Here is an 18,542-nt window from a genome sequence, read left to right as displayed (position 1 = left end):
GAGCCATCTGTTGGAATGAAAAATACAATGCATATTTCTCTGTTATATGCCACTTGGAATGGGATTCATGAAAGCAGGGCTGTTGCTTGAGATGCACCATCTGTTGGAATGAAGAATGCATTATATATATATCTCTGTTATACAGTGATCCCTCGCTATATCGCGCTTCGCCTTTCGCGGCTTCACTCCATCGCGGATTTTATATGTAAGCATATTTAAATATATATCGCGGATTTTTCGCTGCTTCGCGGGTTTCTGCGGACAATAGGTCTTTTAATTTCTGGTACATGCTTCCTCAGTTGGTTTGCCCAGTTGATTTCATACAAGGGACGCTATTGGCAGATGGCTGAAAAGCTATCCAGCTAACTTTCTCTCTCTCTCTCTCTCTCTCTCTCTCTCTCTCTCTTGCGCTGACGTAGGGGGGTGTGAGCAGGGGGGCTGTGTGCAGCTGCTTCCTGAAGGACAGGCTGCACGGAGCTTCGCATACTTAAAAGCTCAAAGGGCACGTATTGATTTTTTTTATCTGTCTCTCGCTATCTCTCTCTCTATCTCTCTCTCTCTCTCTCTTCCTGCTCCTGACAGAGGGGGTGTGAGCTGCCGCCTTCAACAGCTTTGTACCGGCGGTGCTTCGCATACTTAAAAGCCGTATTGATTTTTTTTTTGACTGCTTGCTTTGCACTCCTTTGAAAAGGAAGATATGTTTGCATTCTTTTAATTGTGAGACAGAACTGTCATCTCTGTCTTGTCATGGAGCACAGTTTAAACTTTTGAAAAAGAGACAAATGTTTGTTTGCAGTGTTTGAATAACGTTCCTGTCTCTCTACAACCTCCTGTGTTTCTGCGCAAATCTGTGACCCAAGCATGACATTCTAAAAATAACCATATAAACGTATGGTTTCTACTTCGCGGATTTTCCTACTTCGCGGGTGGCTCTGGAACGCAACCCCCGCGATGGAGGAGGGATTACTGTATACCATTTGGTATGGGATTCATAAAAGCAGTGCAGATGTTTGAGATGCACCATCTGTTGGATTGAAGAATGCAATACACATTTCTCTCTTATATGCCATTTGGAATGGGATTGGTAAAAACAGTACTAATGTTTGAGATGCACCATCTGTTGGAATGAAGAATGCAATACACATTTCTCTATTATATGCCAGTTGGAATGGGATTGGTAAAAACAGTGCTAATGTTTGAGCTGCGCCATTTGTTGAAATGAAGAATGCAATACATATTTCTCGGTTATATGCCATTTGGAATGGGATTCATAAAAGCAGTTCTGATGTTTGAGATACACCATTTGTTGGAATGAAAACTGCAACGCTTTTTATTGCTACATGCATTACAAAAATTGAGAATGTCCTCGTAGCTTGCAGGATGAACTGTGCATAAACCTGGGTGGGGTTAAACATTTACCTCTGCCTGTAATTCATAGCCATCACGTGTTTGGGTCCTGCTGAAATCCACACTAGACTAGAAAGATGTGACCTGCACGCAAATGATGAGAGTACCACTTTTACGTAACTTAGTTTACTCGACAGTCGTCATTATTTGAGTTGGGTAGCCCTCACACAGCCCTAATTTTAACCATAGCAGAAGTGTCACCCTTACAGTCACTCTAGCCTGACAAGTGTCACTACCAGCAGGGGGGGTACAATGGAGGGTGACACCTGTAGATCATGAGCAGGAGTTAAATGTTTAACTCAGTGTGGATAATGCACTATTTAGGGGAAATTTAAGACACCTCCTGCCACAGTCGCTTTGCCGTGGTATTTTTTGTTTTTCTTATGCCACTTCAAAAGGAGCACCACCAGGGCAATAGAAGCAGGACCAGGAGTTCTGGCACATTATATCCTAAGTCAGATTTGAACCCGGAGGCTGTTACGTTGTTGCAGCCACAACCGAAAAAGCAATAAAGAAAAAGAATCAGTTGTCAAATACGCACACAGACACTCATAAAGAAGAGTCCAAAAATCTCTGGAGTTTTAGAGCATCAGAACAGTCCATCAGCAGACCCTCATCAAGCGTAGCCATCTTTCACTGAACAATCATTTCAACAATTCAGTTCCTCGGCTGTGACATTGCTAGGTATGGGACAGTGAACAAACACTGCCACCTACTGATTAGGAGGATATTGAGGTGCAGACTCAATGAGCCCCCACAGATATAACTGTATGTTGGTTGATGACAGCACACGCTTAGCATCACAGTTCACATGCAAGCTTAACATGCTAAGTATAAATCAGGATTTAGAGAGGCTTGTGCTGAGTGTGTGAGCTCTGTGACTCAGGACATCAGCTGGCCGAGTCCTAACAGGAGTCTAGTCATGGCCAGGGGGCCGTGGTGGGGGTCCGGACAGGTATGCTCTGAACTAGAGGGTCAGAGGCAGTTTGTGAGTAGTCATCAGTTCAATCAGTCATCGGTTTGGTTTAATGTTGTTCCTTTCATGGCCGAATCCCCCCCCCTTTTACAAAAGCAGTACATTGCAGTCATTCCTAGCGTGTTGAGAAATGAAGAATACAATGCATATTTCTCTGTTATATACCATATGGAATGGGATTCATGAAAGCAGTGCTGATGTTTTGTGATGCGCCGTCCATTGGGGGCCGGGGTGGGGGTCCGGACAGGTATGCGCTGCACCAGAGGGTCAGAGGCAGTTCGTGAGCAGTCATCAGTTCAGTCAGTCATCGGTTCGGTTCAATGTTATTCCTTTCATAGCTGAATTCCCTCTTTACAAAAGCAACACATTGCAGTCATTCCTAGCATGTCACGAAATGAAATATACAATGCATATTTCTCTGTTATATGCCATTTGGAATGGTATTCATGAAAGCAGTGCTGATGTGTGAGATGCACCATCTGTTGGAATGAAGAATGCATTTCATATCTCTGTTATATGCCATTTGGTATGGGATTCATAAAAGTAGTGCTGATGTTTGTGATGCGCCATCTGATTGGGGCCGGGGTTGGGGGTCCGGACAGGTGTGCTCTGCACTAGAGGGTCAGAGGCAGTTTGTGAGTAGTCATCAGTTCAATCAGTCATTAGTTTGGTTCAATGTCGTTCCTTTCATGGCCGAATCCCCCCCCCTTTACAAAAGCAGCACATTGCAGTCATTCCTAGCATGTCGCGAGCGTCGGCCAACTTCTCTGTGTTTGATTTTTGATGCACACGAAGAGAAAGAGCTGAAAGACCTAAATGATCTGAATTACTTAAAATCTCCCGAGAGCAGTCAAATAAGGAACAGCCAAGCTGAAAGAGAGCTGGAGCTGCATGGCCTTTGGGTTGGGGGGTTGGTGTTGGGTGGGCTTGACCCTCAAGGTCAGCAATAAGTGACAGCAAGAAAGAGGCTCAAAACAGCCAAGAGGCAGCAGTAGCTACAAGAAAAGCGGACTGTGGTTGTCACAATCAAATGAGTGCCAGGGTCGTTCATGTGGATCTAACAGCAGCGGTCATGTGAGTCCTGGCCTCAAGTTAGTCATTAAGCCGGGGTTGGGGAGGCAGATTAGCTTCACGTTCAGTGGCGGTCTCGATGGGCGATGGACGGATTGCACCAAGCATTGTCTTTCTTCAGCAGGCTGATGGTAGAAGAAGAAACATTAGGAAAAGAGAGAGGGAAAAGCAAATGTGGCTACTGAGACAGCTGGGCAAACGTCCTGGCAGGAGGAAAGGAGGACGCCTGCACTTCATAAGGGTCTGTAGGTCCCCCCTGGGCCAATTTTACAAGCTGTCCTGAGAAGTCGTCTCCAGACTGCACAGCCTTGTGTCGAGTTTAGAGAATGTGATGGACTTGACGTTGTTCCTCTCACCAAGTTCAGCTTCTGTCACTCGTGAGTCCTCCAGGGCTGCTCTGTCACAAATGCACTTGTGCCAGGTGCTGTGCCAATCAGGCCTACCAGACGGGTGGCATGTGCCCTGCCCTGGTCTCAAGACGTGATTCTCGACTGAGACGACACACCAAGGTCAAAGGCACCTCCTGACCCCCAGTGTGATGGGTCAGAAGGAGTTCATTGTGCCCCCCCTCGTGATACAGAAGTCGTCGCTCAGTTTCTGTGCTTTCTTCCCTTCCTATGTGTTTTGGAACGGGCCTGGTTCCTGTATCAAGAATTACTCGAACTTAAAGACACACTAGGAACACGTTAACAAAACTTAATGAACTTTACACGGCATAAGCCCTGACGCACACGCAATGAAAACATGTTTCACACTTCGATCATGCAGAAAAATCTGCCCAAAATGTTATTAGAAATAAAATTGAGTGATACCCGAAATACCGGAGCGATCAAATCCAATATCAGATATCAGCAGGGATATTAGAACCCGGTGCTATTAACATGACAGTGAAGGGGGGGGGGCAGTGAATGTGCAGTATCAGTGGAAAGCGCTATAAATAAAATAATAAGGGTACTGCAGTGTAGGAGTATCATTCAGAGTACAAGGAGCCTGTCAGTGAAGGGATGGCAGCATCTCAGTGGGGGGCGCTATAAACAGATCAGTAAGGCGCTGTAAGTGTATCAGTGGGGGTGCTGTGGACATGTCAGTGAAGGGGGATCGAGTGATTCTGTGGAAGGTGTAACTCAAGGGGTATCCGTGAGGTGCTATTAACATGACAGTGAAGGGGGGGGGGGGGGTGAATGTATCAGTGCAAGGCACTATGTACAAGAAAATAAGGGGACTATAGAGGTATCACTCAAATTATAAGGAGCCTGTCAATGAAGGGGGTGGCAGTGTATCATTGGGGGGGGGCGCTATAAACAAATCAGTAAGGCATTATAAATGTATCAGTGGGGGTGCTGTGGACATGGCCATGAGTGATTGTGTGAGGGGCACCATAGATAGATAGATAGATAGACAGATGCACTATGTAATAGATATTCATTTTAGAATAGTCGGCAGGATCATAGCATTGCATAGATAGATAGATAGATAGATAGACAGACAGATAGACAGATGGACTATGTAATAGATATTAATTTTAGAATAGTCGGCAGGATCATAGCATTGCATAGTTAGATAGATAGATAGATAGTCTATCTATCTATCTATCTATCTATCTATCTATCTATCTATCTATCTATCTATCTATCTATCTATCTAACTATGCAATGCTATGATCCTGCCGACTATTCTAAAATTAATATCTATTACATAGTCTATCTATCTATCTATCTATGTAATAGATATTAATTTTAGAATAGTCAGCAGGATCATAGCATTGCATAGTTAGATAGATAGATAGATAGATAGATAGACTATGTAATAGATATTAATTTTAGAATAGTCGGCAGGATCATAGCATTGCATAGTTAGATAGATAGATAGATAGATAGTCTATCTATCTATCTATCTATCTATCTATCTATCTATCTATCTATCTATCTATGTAATAGATATTAATTTTAGAATAGTCGGCAGGATCATAGCATTGCATAGATAGATAGATAGATAGATAGACAGACAGATAGACAGATGGACTATGTAATAGATATTAATTTTAGAATAGTCGGCAGGATCATAGCATTGCATAGTTAGATAGATAGATAGATAGTCTATCTATCTATCTATCTATCTATCTATCTATCTATCTATCTATCTATCTATCTATCTATCTGTCTATCTATCTATCTATCTATCTATCTATCTATCTATCTATCTATCTATCTATCTATCTATCTATCTATCTATCTATCTATCTAACTATGCAATGCTATGATCCTGCCGACTATTCTAAAATTAATATCTATTACATAGTCTATCTATCTATCTATCTATGTAATAGATATTAATTTTAGAATAGTCAGCAGGATCATAGCATTGCATAGTTAGATAGATAGACTATGTAATAGATATTAATTTTAGAATAGTCGGCAGGATCATAGCATTGCATAGTTAGATAGATAGATAGATAGATAGATAGATAGATAGATAGATAGATAGATAGATAGATAGATAGATAGATAGATAGACTATCTATCTATCTATCTAACTATGCAATGCTATGATCCTGCCGACTATTCTAAAATTAATATCTATTACATAGTCTATCTATCTATCTATCTATCTATCTATCTATCTATCTATCTATCTATCTATCTATCTATCTATCTATCTATCTATCTATCTATGTAATAGATATTAATTTTAGAATAGTCGGCAGGATCATAGCATTGCATAGATAGATAGATACTTTATTAATCCCAAGGGGAAATTCACAAATTCACATATCCAAGATAACAGGACAAAAAGGGTACCATTGAGGGGCTATGAACATGGCAATGAAGGGGAAGTGGGTGCATCGGTGGGAGGTGCTATATACAAGATAATAAGGGGGCTACAGGGTTATCATTCAGAGTACAATGAGCCTGTCCGTGAAGGGAGTGGCAGTGTATCAGTTTGGGGGGGGGGGGGGGGGGGGCGCTATAAATAAATCAGTAAGGTGCTATAAGTGTGTCAGAGGGGGTGCTGTGTACATGTCCATGAGTGATTGTGTGGGGGGGCACTATATAAAAATAATAAGGGACTACAGGGGTATTATTGGGGTGCTATGAACATGCCAATGAAATGGGGGTGAATGTATCAGTGGGAGGTGCTATAAGTAAAATATTAAGGGGACTGCAGTGTAGGGGTATCATTCACAGTACAAGGAGCTGATCAGTGAAGGGATGGCAGCATATCAGTGGGGGGGTGCTATAAACAAATCAGTAAGGCGCTATAAGTGTATCAGTGGGGGTGCTGTGGACATATCAGTGAAGGGGGATCGAGTGATTCTGTGGAAGGTGTAACAATGGGACTACAGGGGTATCTGTGAGGTGCTATTAACATGTCAGTGAAGAGGGGGGTGAATGTATCCGTGCAAGGCACTATATACAAGAAAATAAGGGGATTAAAGGGTAGTAGTGAGGTGCTATGAACATGTCAGTGAAGGAGGTGGCAGTGTATCAGTGGGGGGCACTATAAACAAAATTATAAAGGAATTGTAAGTGTATCAGTGAAGGGGGATTGAGTGATTCTGTGTGGGGCGCTATATACAAGATAATAAGGGGACTATAGGGGTATTAGTGAGCTGCTATGAACATGTCAATAAAGGGGGTGACAGCGTATCAGTGGGGGGGCACTGTAAACACATCAATAAAGAACTATAAGTGTGTCAGTGGGGGTTCTGTGGACATGCAGATGAAGAGGGACGTGTGTGTGATTCTGTGGGAGGCGCTATAAAGAAGATAATAAGAGGACCACAAGTGGATCATCAGGGTTCCATAAGCAAGGCAGTGAGGGGGCTGCAAGCGTGTCTGTGGGGGGACAGTGAATGTGTCGATGAAAGAGAGGTGGGTGTATCAGCACAGGGCGCTATACGCTCGTCGGTGAGGGGATGTCTCCAAGCTTTAGCCACATCTCCTCCATGTTGCTGTTTTGCTGAACGTCTCCTTTCTTGTGTTAACTTTGTTCTTTCAGGAGTTCCTCCAAGATCAGAAGTTTGCAGATGAGGAAGACCTGGCAGAAAAACTGGAATCCTTCAAAAGTAAGTCAATATCCTGTTTTGTTTTTTCCGTCCAGTGGGACCTGCACCCCTTAGGTCACCCCTCCCATCTCAAAAACTGTCTTCTCTGCATGAAAGTCCAAACACCCGGCTGCATTCGTGAGATCGGAGCTGCAGGGAAATGAGGCGTATCCTCCAGAGCAGCCTTAGGAAGCGATTCAATTCAGCTTAGTGAAAAGGAGAGATCAATATCTGCTGCCCATCCTGGCGGGGCCTACTGAACAAGTCTGGGTGCCAGCCTGCTGACCGAGTGCCAGCTGTGGTGCCCGTCTGCTGACCAGAGCACAGACACAACACCAGGGCCTGAAACTACAGGAGCATGTGGACAAAAGACAGTGAGGACATTAGAGTGGTGAAGCCCACCGTGAGGGGACAAGATGAGAATCATACGAAAATGTTTTGGCCGTTCATGCAGTGAAAACATGCAGGCAGAGAGAAGTGAGGACACTGAATGAACCCGCACGGACCTCCGCCACATTTCTGATCCTTTCAGACCAATTTTGGGTGGCGGGAGCTGGAGACTGGGCAGTGTGCTCAGATAAAGGGAGGCTCCATTGCTGGTGCACACTTGGCCAGTCAGGTCAGCCTGTGAGACACCAGGATGGGAGTGGAAAACCAAACCACCGGAAAAAAAACTAAAATCCCACAGACTAGAAAACAGTGTGGACCCCAGGAGATGTGAGCCTGGGTGGGGTGAGGAAGAAATCTGAGCCGCTGTGCATCGCAGTCTAGCTGATTCTTGCTGTGCCCCTGGCGCCAACGGGATCACTGTAAACCTCAAATGATATAAAAAGATGAAAAAGACAATGGGCCCTGGCACAGCTTCAGCTCGTAAACAGCAGATCACTGCCCGCAGCTCATCTTTAGAGCAAATGGAGAGCGGAGTGGCCGTGTCTACCCCTAGAAGACCACAAGAGAAACACATTGATCAGGGGGGGGAACTTTAACAGGGCGACCAGAAATGCCAAGTGGCCGCGTGTGGACGGGGAAAGAAAACTGCAAACCCAAATGATATAATTACAGAAGTCAAGGAATTAATGATTTACCTTCCTATCATATAGTGCCTTTCACACATCTATCTATCTATCTATCTATCTATCTATCTATCTATCTATCTATCTATCTATCTATCTATCTATCTATCTATCTATCTATCATATAGTGCTTTATCTGTCTGTCTATTGTGGACGTTAGAGGCGCTGTTGCCCCGTGAAACCCACCAGACAGACGTCCAAGACAGACTTGTAAAAAGCACCAAGAAGAATCTTTAATAATTTCTTCAATAAGTGCACAAAGCACCACACACTCCACAATTCTCCAATAATCAATACAATAATCAATACAATAAATCAATCCTCCACTCCCAGCAGCTTAGTCACCCAACCTCCCAACTCCGACTCTCCTTGCTGGGTCTTCACCAGTCCTTTAAATAGTCCTCAAGTAGGCCGGAAGTACTGCGGGCTTCCGTCCTCGTCATTCCGAAGTACTTCCGCGTTGTCGTAACAGTAGTAGTCCCCAGGTTCTTTGTGAGCTCCCCCTGGCGGCACCCACGGCACCCAACAGGGCTGAGGAAACGGACTCCATGTCCCATGATGCTTTGAGTAAATCCAGGGAACCGTTGCCATCCAGGGGAGCTGCCACCTAGCGTCCTGGGGGAGGCAGTGCCCTGAAAAGGCTGCCTTCCTCCACTGTTCTTTCAGGGACGTCCCGGCTGGACTGAACCGCCGGCTGTCCATCACACCTATCTATCTATCTATCTATCTATCTATCTATCTATCTATCTATCTATCTATCTATCTATCTATCTATCTATCTATCTATCTATGTATCTATCTATCTATCTATCATATAGTGCTTTATCTATCTATCTATCTATCTATCTATCTATCTATCTATCTATCTATCTATCTATCTATCTATCTATCTATCTATCTATCATATAGTGCTTCTATCTATCTATCTATCTATCTATCTATCTATCTATCTATCATATAGTGCTTTATCTATCTATCTATCTATCTATCTATCTATCTATCTATCTATCTATCTATCTATCTATCTATCTATCATATAGTGCTTTATCTATCTATCTATCTATCTATCTATCTATCTATCTATCTATCTATCTATCTATCTATCTATCTATCTATCATATAGTGCTTTATCTATCTATCTATCTATCTATCTATCTATCTATCTATCTATCTATCTATCTATCTATCTATCTATCATATAGTGCTTTATCTATCTATCTATCTATCTATCTATCTATCTATCATATAGTGCTTTATCTATCTATCTATCTATCTATCTATCTATCTATCTATCTATCTATCTATCTATCTATCTATCTATCTATCTATCTATCATATAGTGCTTTATCTATCTATCTATCTATCTATCTATCTATCTATCTATCTATCTATCTATCTATCATATAGTGCTTTATCTATCTATCTATCTATCTATCTATCTATCTATCTATCATATAGTGCTTTATCTATCTATCTATCTATCTATCTATCTATCTATCTATCTATCTATCTATCTATAGACAGATACAAATATTTAGAACAGAAAGCCAAAGCCACATAAAGGCTCTGAGGTTTTCCTTCCCAGGATGCACCCCGGGGTGGCTCTTCCCAGGAGTGTCCCATGACAGGAGACTCCACTGCAGGTGTCAGCTGGTGTGTCTGATGTGGTGGCCGCTGGCCACAATCCGTGTCATATACACACAACACCTGTCACCCCGTCTTCGTTTTACACAAACCATGCAATTGGATACGGGATGCGCCCCTCCCCCCAGGGGTCACACACTAAACCTCACATCAGAGCTAAATTCTCAGCTCGCTCCCCTCTCTCCTGCTGGCCGATAAGGTTGTGTCTACGTCCATCTTTCTTTATATTTTGTGCCATTTAGTGTTGCGTGACAGGGAGTGCAGGTGGGTGAAGTGACAATGCAGAGTCACACAGCAGTGCAGTCAGTCTGAGCCTGTGGCCCACATATTTGGACCACAAAGGCATTTCTCGTTAGTCTTCATTATATATAGTGCCTTTTGCAACATCCATATGTAATTTATGTCATATATTAGAATATAACATGTAGTTAAACGTGAGCACCTCTCCTGTACTGACATGCCCCTTTCACTTTCACTGAACACAGTGAGCAGTAACAAGCTCCTCCTGTGTAGTTCTGGGCTGATCCCTCACCTTTCTCACAATCATCCTGACCCCATGAGGCGAGATCTTGCATGGAGCTCCAGACTGAGGATAATTGCTGATCATTTTATATTTACTGTATTTTTCATTTCCAAATATTTGCACCAACAGTTGTTACCTTCTCACCAAGCTTCTTGCTGGTGGTATTGTAGCCCATGCCAGCCTTGTGCAGGTCTTGTCCCTGACGTCCTTTGACAGCTCTTTGGTGTTGCCCAATGGTGGTGGACAGGTTGGAATGGAAGAAATTGATTCTGTGGACAGGTGGACTTTATACACATCACAAGCTGAGATCAGGAATATCTAGAATTGATTGATTGATTGATTGATTGATTGTAATCTTTGTGCCACGTGGGCACACAGCCAGTCTGTGGGAGCTAGAATCCTGAATGGGTTGTAGGGGATCAAATCCTTATTTCACTCAATGACGTGCAAATCAATTTATAACTTTTGGTTGATGTTCTGTCTTTCTCCATTAAAGTGAACCTACCATAACAATTAGAGCAGGGGTCCCCAACTCCGGTCCTAGAGGTCCGCAGTGGCTGCAGGTTTTCATTCTAACCCTTTTGTTAATTAGTGACCTGTTTTTGCTGCTAATGAACTTCTTTTGAATTCATTTTAATGGACTTGTTTTTGAAGATTTGTTCCCCTTATTTTCTTCATCGTTCCTCTAAATTGCTTCGTTTCTTCCCTTAAACAGAAATGAAATGTGAAGTGAGTGAGCCAACAGGAGACCAGCTAAGGCAGGGCCTCAAAATCTCATTGTGCAACGGCAGACATTTCTGAAATTGTCGATTTTCTTTTTTCTAAGAGCTCTGGGGACCTGAGCAGATCGACATTCCTGAGACCTTCCCTTCATCTTTCTTTATTTTCAGATATTGTATGACGCTCACAGTTTGCTGGTCGTGTTTTGGCTCATTTTGTATCTCATTATTGTTTGGCTGCAAATTAAAGAAAAAGAAACAATTAACCCTTAAACCGCCGCAACTGGCTACAGTCGGATCCCAATACAATTTGCCAGCACGCCGGAGTTGAGTATCTTCAGCAACGTACATTCGTTGAATGGCACAACTGGCTCTAGTTGGTTCCAAGTGCAATTTGCACAGCACGCCGGAGCTGATCAATCCGTGCCGTACATTCGTTGAGCAGCCCGCTCATGACCACTGGCGCCCCCTGCAGCACTGCAGCGTCACTGTCCCTGGTATTGAGCCGCTGCACTAGACTGGCCTGCCAGCGTCAGCGTTGGCCTCTGTGTGCAGCCTGTTGAAGCGCAGTTGGCTCTGTGATTTACTGAATTTCATCAATGGCGTCAGTCGCACCTTGTACATATCATAATACAGCAGATTGTTCCAGTAGCTTTTTTAATAGTTTTTACAGCTCATTGGCAGTGTGTAAAATGATCCGCGTTGCAGTAATTGTGATGCTCTTTGCATGAAAACAATACGTGTGACATTAAAATGTCACTTTTTCTTGGTGAATTGTGACGTTTCCTTAAAAAGTGCAGCAAAATAGTATTTGGCATCCCCTTAGGGGTGCATTAACCCCTAAGTATGTGGCAGTTTAAGGGTTAAGGGGTCTGAGTCTTAAAGAACAAGTCAAATAAAATGAATTCAAAAGAAGTTCATTAGCAGCACAAACTAATTAAGAAAAGTCAAGTCAAGTTGGGGCGGCACGGTGGCGCAGTGGGTAGCGCTGCTGCCTCACAGTAAGGAGACCAGGATTCGTGTAATGGGTCCTCCCTGTATAGAGTTTGCATGTTCTCCCCGTGTCTGTGTGGGTTTCCTCCCACAGTCCAAAGACATGCAGGTTAGGTGGATTGGCGATTCTACATTGGCCCGAGTGTGTGTTTAGTGTGTGGGTGTGTTTGTGTGTGTCCTTTGGTGGGTTGGCACCCTGCCCAGGATTGGTTCCTGCCTTGTGCCCTGTGTTGGCTGGGATTGGCTCCAGCAGACCCCCGTGACCCTGTGTTCGGATTCAGCGGGTTGGAAAATGGATGGATGGAAGTCAAGTTGGGGAGCAGGCACTGGTACAGCGCGTTGACGCATCCACCACACGACGAAACAACTCGGGATCCCGGTTGACAAACCTCCCAGGCAGACACACAGTCCAGTCCCACCCTCTGGAAATGACCCACTATCTGCCGCAGCCAGGTGTTACGTGGGCGACCCCTTGGCCTGGTCCAGACACTCGGGTCCCCAACAATGAGGACCTTACGAGCCGGATCACCCTCGGGGAAACGCGCCACATGGCCGTAGTGCCGTAACTGACGCTTCCTCATAATGCGGGTCATGTGCCTCATTTGGGATTCCATGAGCAACACAAAGTCAAACCAGCGGCACCCAAGGACTCTCTGAAGAGACACACATGAAGTCTCAGGTCACTGGATAGCGTCCATGTCTCACAAACAGGAACCACCAGGACTCTAGACACTTGGACCTTCATCCTTTTGTTGAGATATCGGGAGGGCCACATACCCCTTTCCAGCAACATCATGACCCCCCATGCTCTCCTAATCCGTCTACTGACTTCATAGAAAGAGTCACCAGAGACTTGAATGCCACTGCCGAGATCAGTAAACCTCTCGATGTTGTAAAGAAAAGGGTTAGAATGAAAACCTGCAGCCACTGCGGCCCTCCAGGACTGGAGTTGTGGACCCCTGAATTAGAGACTGTTCATTTCCTATTACGTGAGCAGGGGTTCAAATCCTCCGCCCACTGTAAGTTCCACTCTGCTCGTATCCTTGTGTTGCTCCCTCATGAGATTCCAGCCCGTTAGTCGAACACGACCTCCCTCCTTCTTCTGAACCCGTGCTGACCGTTCATACAAACTCCTTTCTCGGGACTTCATTTTAGCACAAGTTCAATCCGGGTGGTTGGTCACGTGGTGGGTGTGCTTCTGTAACCCAGGGTGGTATACAGCGACATCAGAAAGCATTCAGACCCTTCACGGTTTCTCATTCTGTTGCTGTCTTCTGCTAAAATCATTCAAATTCATTTTTTTTTTCCCTCATCGAGCGACACTTGGTACCCCAGAATGACTGGGAAACGGGATTTTAGGAATTCCTGCCAATGTATTAACAATACAAAACTGAAAGATGGCAAAAGTGTTCAAGCCCTTTACTTTGGCTCAGGTGTATCCCGCTCTGTTGATCATCGATGAGATGTTTGGAGACCACCAGGGGCCAGTTGCATTGATTGGACTGATTCCTGTCTATAGGAGGTCCACAGGTGACCCCCGAGGGCAGAGGATTTGCCTGCGGAGCTGAGAGACGGGATTGGGTCGAGACACAGCTATGGAGAGGGCTGCAGCACTGAAGGTCCCCAACAGCGCAGTGGCCCCCAGGATTCTTAAATGGAAGAACAAGCACAGCCCTTCCTAGGGTTGGCCAATCCGAACAATCACAGGAAGAAGGTGCTCGGTAAGAGAGGTGACCAAGAACCCGTTGGTCACAATGGCAGATTGAAGACGGGAGAAGCTTCCAGAAGGACAGCAACTCCTCCGATGTGGCCTTAACGACAGAGTGGCCAGACTGAAGCCCCTAGAAGACGCATGGAAGCCCACTTGAAGTTTGGCACCTAAGGGGCGCCCCGACTGTTTGGGAGCCCGGGCTGATCGCACGTCACCGCACCCACCGCACGATGAGCCAACTGAACTGGGACCCGAGTGCGGCAGGTGACACCTCAGCACCACATTGGGACCCTGTGAGGATTTTTTCTTTTTTTATGGTGGCTGGAGTGCCAATCTTCCCACCAACCCCCCCAGTTTTCCCTGTAAGTTAGAGGACCTCCTAGCTGGGCTGGACGCAGATTAACGTCAATTGCAGGTTACGGGTGACTGTGAGAAACGAGATTCCCAGGTCTGATGAAACCAGGAATATCATTCCGGTGGTGAAGCACAGTGGTGGCAGCATAGCATCAAGAACTGGAAGAATAGACCGGTGGTGGGCTGCAGAGGGCGCTCTTGACACCCAAACCCGACTTCCAGGACACAAGTTCAGCCCACGGTTTTACTTTTTTGTTTTCCCTTTTTCCTCATGGGAAACGCCTCCCCCCCACCTCCGTTTCCCACCTGTACAGTACAGTTTACAGCGCAGTACACGGCACTCTCTTTTGTTCTTCCTCTTCTGTTTCTTTCTTTCTCTCTCTTTCTCTCTCTCTATCTGCCTCCACTCCTCCTGACAAGCTTTGTCTGCCTTCCTCCCGACTCGGGGGCCCAGATCAGTGGCAGCAGGCCCCCCTATTAGGGCACCCGAAGTGCTCCAGGTGACCGCCGATCATCTTCTGGTAGCATTTCCGGGTGTGGTGGAAGTGCTGCACTAAAGGGCTCAGCCATTCCTGCAGCACCCCCTGGTGGGCACCCAAGGGAACCCAACAGCGCTGCTCCAAACTCCAACTCCTGAGTAAAACCCTGTGGGAGTCCAAGGCACTGCTGAAACCCCATCTAGCGGTCCAGGGGGGAGGTAATGCCCTGACTATGCTCTCTTTGCCCCCCCCCCCCCCCCAGTCCTTCCAATTATATAGGCATCCCACCCAGGCAAGGACCCTGGACGTACGCCACACAGGGTTGAAGGAAAGCTGAAAGGACATGAATGAGAGCTCTGAACTTCAGACTGAGCTGAAGGTTCTCCATTGCAACACGACAACAAAGCTACACAGACAAGCGGCTGAGGGAGGACAACTCTGGGAATGGTCTGGAGTGGCCCACCCAGAGCCTGCCTGGACTGAACATCTCTGGAGAGACCCAAGAAACGGCCATCCGCCGATGGTCTCCGATCCAACATGACAGAGAGCTGGAGAGGAACTGTGGAGAAGGGTGGCAGAGAATCCCCCCAAATCCAGGGGTAGGACGCTCATCATGTCAAACCCAAGAAGACTCCGGGCAGGAAAGGGGCTTCAGCACAGTAAAGGGTCTGAATACTCGTGTCAATGGGATATTTCCGGGTTTTTTTTATTTTTTGCAAAAAGTCCTAAAATCCTGTTCCTTCCTTGTTGTTCTGGGGGTATCGAGCATTGCTTGATCCGGTGTTTGGGGGGATGAATTGAAATGATTTTCACCATAAGTTTAACAAAATGTGTGAAAAGACTTCCTCGAGCCCCTCCATGGTACTTTCTTCCACACGTTAAGCTCCGAGGTGACCTGCCATCTTGTGCCCACCCAGGCCACATTCAAGCGGTCTGCAGAGTCAGGCCAGCTGTCTCATAGTTGGTGCCCTGCTGTTCCTGTGGGGCTCCCAAGCAGGACACCAAAGAAAGGACCCCCTTGTTTTCCCGCATTCCCTGTTTTGAAAGCCCAGGTTGTGAGTCCCACATCGACCTGATCAGAATGCTAAAGGCGCGAGGTGTTGGCTGGCAGTGCCAGAGAGGTGGTGAAAGGCTGGCGGGGGAGGTTGGAGTTGGTCTGTGCAGCGGGAGATCAGGTCTCCCCAGGAGACAGGCTTTCTTTAAGTCAGGCCTGGTGGGCGGGGACTGGCCGCTGGAGGATAGGCCCCCCAGAACAGACCCCTCTCTGTGTCCGGCACTGTAGGAATTTCAAGGTCACGTTTCCCACAGGAGATCTCCAACAATGTTGGCATTGTTTTTTCCCCCCCATCGCCAGGCTGAGCCAGTGTGTGTGCAGCAGAAAAACGGGCTTCTTGTCAACGACAACAAAAAAAAAAAAATGGGAGAGACAAGCGGACTAATCTGGCGGGAGCGAGCGGGACGGGACAAAGCCACAAAGCCGTCTCTCAGTTATTTCAACGCGTGCCCCGAAACGCAAACGTTTGTGCTGCCGATAATCCAGGAAGGGAGGGAAGGCCGGGCGGCCCTGAGGGAGACTCTGGGAACGTGAGAAGGCTCAGCTGAGACGTTTAGCGGTGGGACATCAATGTCTGGATTAGAGGGGTGGGGGGGGGGGGGGGTCAAAGAGGTGGGCAAGTAATGGAGTACTGGAGGGGCCATCGAGACAGGACTGAAGTCAAGGGACAGGGACTTGAGGGACAGGAGTACGGAGCCTTGTCTTTTATTGTTCTACTGTATAATATTGAATCCCAGTGGATTGCATTTGACGTTTATAACTCTGACCAACAGAAAAAGGCCCGGCAATGTCAAAGTGAACGCACATCTCTGCAACGGGAAATAAAAATTACATTTCCATACATTATTAAATGATATGCTGTACGTTTTAAGAAATCTCAAATTCAATTCAAGATATCCCGAAATAAGGCCCAGGGCGGTTTGGGACATGTGACCAAACACTGACCAATCAGACCAAAGCCAAACTGACCAATCAGATTATTCGAAGGCAGTGCCAGTTTTATACTTGTTGAGGCCTTAAACTAATAAAAGTTGGAGGCCCCTTCTTAACAAGTCACACTAAAAGTGCCCACAAACGAAGGGAGGGACATCACTTGGAAAAAGAGGGGGCGGGGGGTCCTCTTAGACTAATCAAAGATCAGGTGTTAACCCTTAACCCCCCCCATTGGGGAATGGTTAGTACGTCCAAAGAGCAGGGAGGGAATCCCATTGGAGTGACCACGTTTCTCCCCATTAGACTAAGCAGGGTGACAGAAAAGTGGGGTGGGGTCACTTTGCAATGTTCATTGTGATCAAAAAGCCAGGAGTGGAGGGGTCCCTGCTCACCTACTCCAGAGCCTAGTCAATGTTAGTCGATATTCACTTCCTTATCTTTTCCAGTTTTTGTGACAGGCTAAGCAGATGGGGGTCCCCCGGTGGCCGTGGTGTCCTATGCAGCTGCTTACTTACAGTAGTTCGCTCATCAGTGGCACCAGACATACACACACACACACAATTACAGACATTAGTGTTTTATTATACAGTACTAGCTGTGATACCAAAGACAGTTTGAAATCTAAATAATCAATGTAGACCTCAGCGTTAACATTTGAAGTGCATCCTCTATTGGAGTGTATTTTGTAATGCATGTAGTAATTAAATACATTGCATTTATCATTCCAGCAGAGGGTGCAACACAAACATTTCTCATGCATCATTTCAAACATGTATTATTTGGAATGACAAATGCAATGCATAGGTCTCTGTTAATATGCTATTTGGTATGTGATTTGTAAAAGCAGTATTAGTCTTTTGATACGCCATCTGTTGGAATGATCAGTGCAAAGCATAACTCTCTGTTATATACCATTGGGTATGTGATTCGTAAAAGCAGTGTTAATCTTTGTGATGTGCCATCTGTTGGAGTGACCAATGTAATGCATTTTATTACTATAAATGTTAGTGATGTGCCATCTGTTGGAATGACAAATGTAATGCATAAGTCTGTTAATATGCCACTTGGTATGTGATTCGTAAAAGCAGCATTAGTCTTTTTGATGTGCCATCTGTTGGAATGACCATTGCAATGCTTTAGTGTCTGTTATATGCCATTGGGTATGTGATTTGTAAAAGCAGTGTTAGTCTTTTTGATAAGCCATCTGTTGGAATGATCAGTGCAAAGCTTAAGTCTCTGTTATATACCATTGGGTATGTGATTTGTAAAAGCAGTGTTAATCTTTGTGATGTGCCATCTGTTGAAGTGTCCAATGTAATGCATAAGTCTGTTAATATGCCACTTGGTATGTGATTTGTAAAAGCACTGTTAGTCTGTTTGATGTGCCATCTGCTGGACTGACCATTGCAATGCATAAGTCTCTGTTATATGCCATTGAGTATGTGATTTGTAAAACCAGTGTTAATCTTTGTGATGTGCCATCTGTTGGAGTGACAATTGTGATGCATAAGTCTCTGTTATATGCCATTGGGTATGTGATTTGTGAAAACAGCGTTAATC

At 45.3% G+C, this 18,542-nt stretch overlaps 1 protein-coding gene across 1 annotated transcript in view; it reads left to right on the top strand.

The window, feature by feature from the left end:
• aif1l (allograft inflammatory factor 1-like) overlaps positions 1-18,542 on the top strand; it is a 72,991-nt gene that overhangs the window by 21,962 nt on the left and 32,487 nt on the right. The window contains exon 3 of the mRNA XM_028793022.2: positions 7,454-7,520. Within this exon, the coding sequence (XP_028648855.1) occupies positions 7,454-7,520 (67 nt within the window). The remainder of the gene's footprint in view (positions 1-7,453; positions 7,521-18,542) is intronic.

This window comes from Erpetoichthys calabaricus, chromosome 9, assembly GCF_900747795.2.
Source record: "Erpetoichthys calabaricus chromosome 9, fErpCal1.3, whole genome shotgun sequence".
Lineage (NCBI taxonomy): Eukaryota > Metazoa > Chordata > Cladistia > Polypteriformes > Polypteridae > Erpetoichthys > Erpetoichthys calabaricus.
This window is presented reverse-complemented; position numbering and strand designations above follow the sequence as displayed.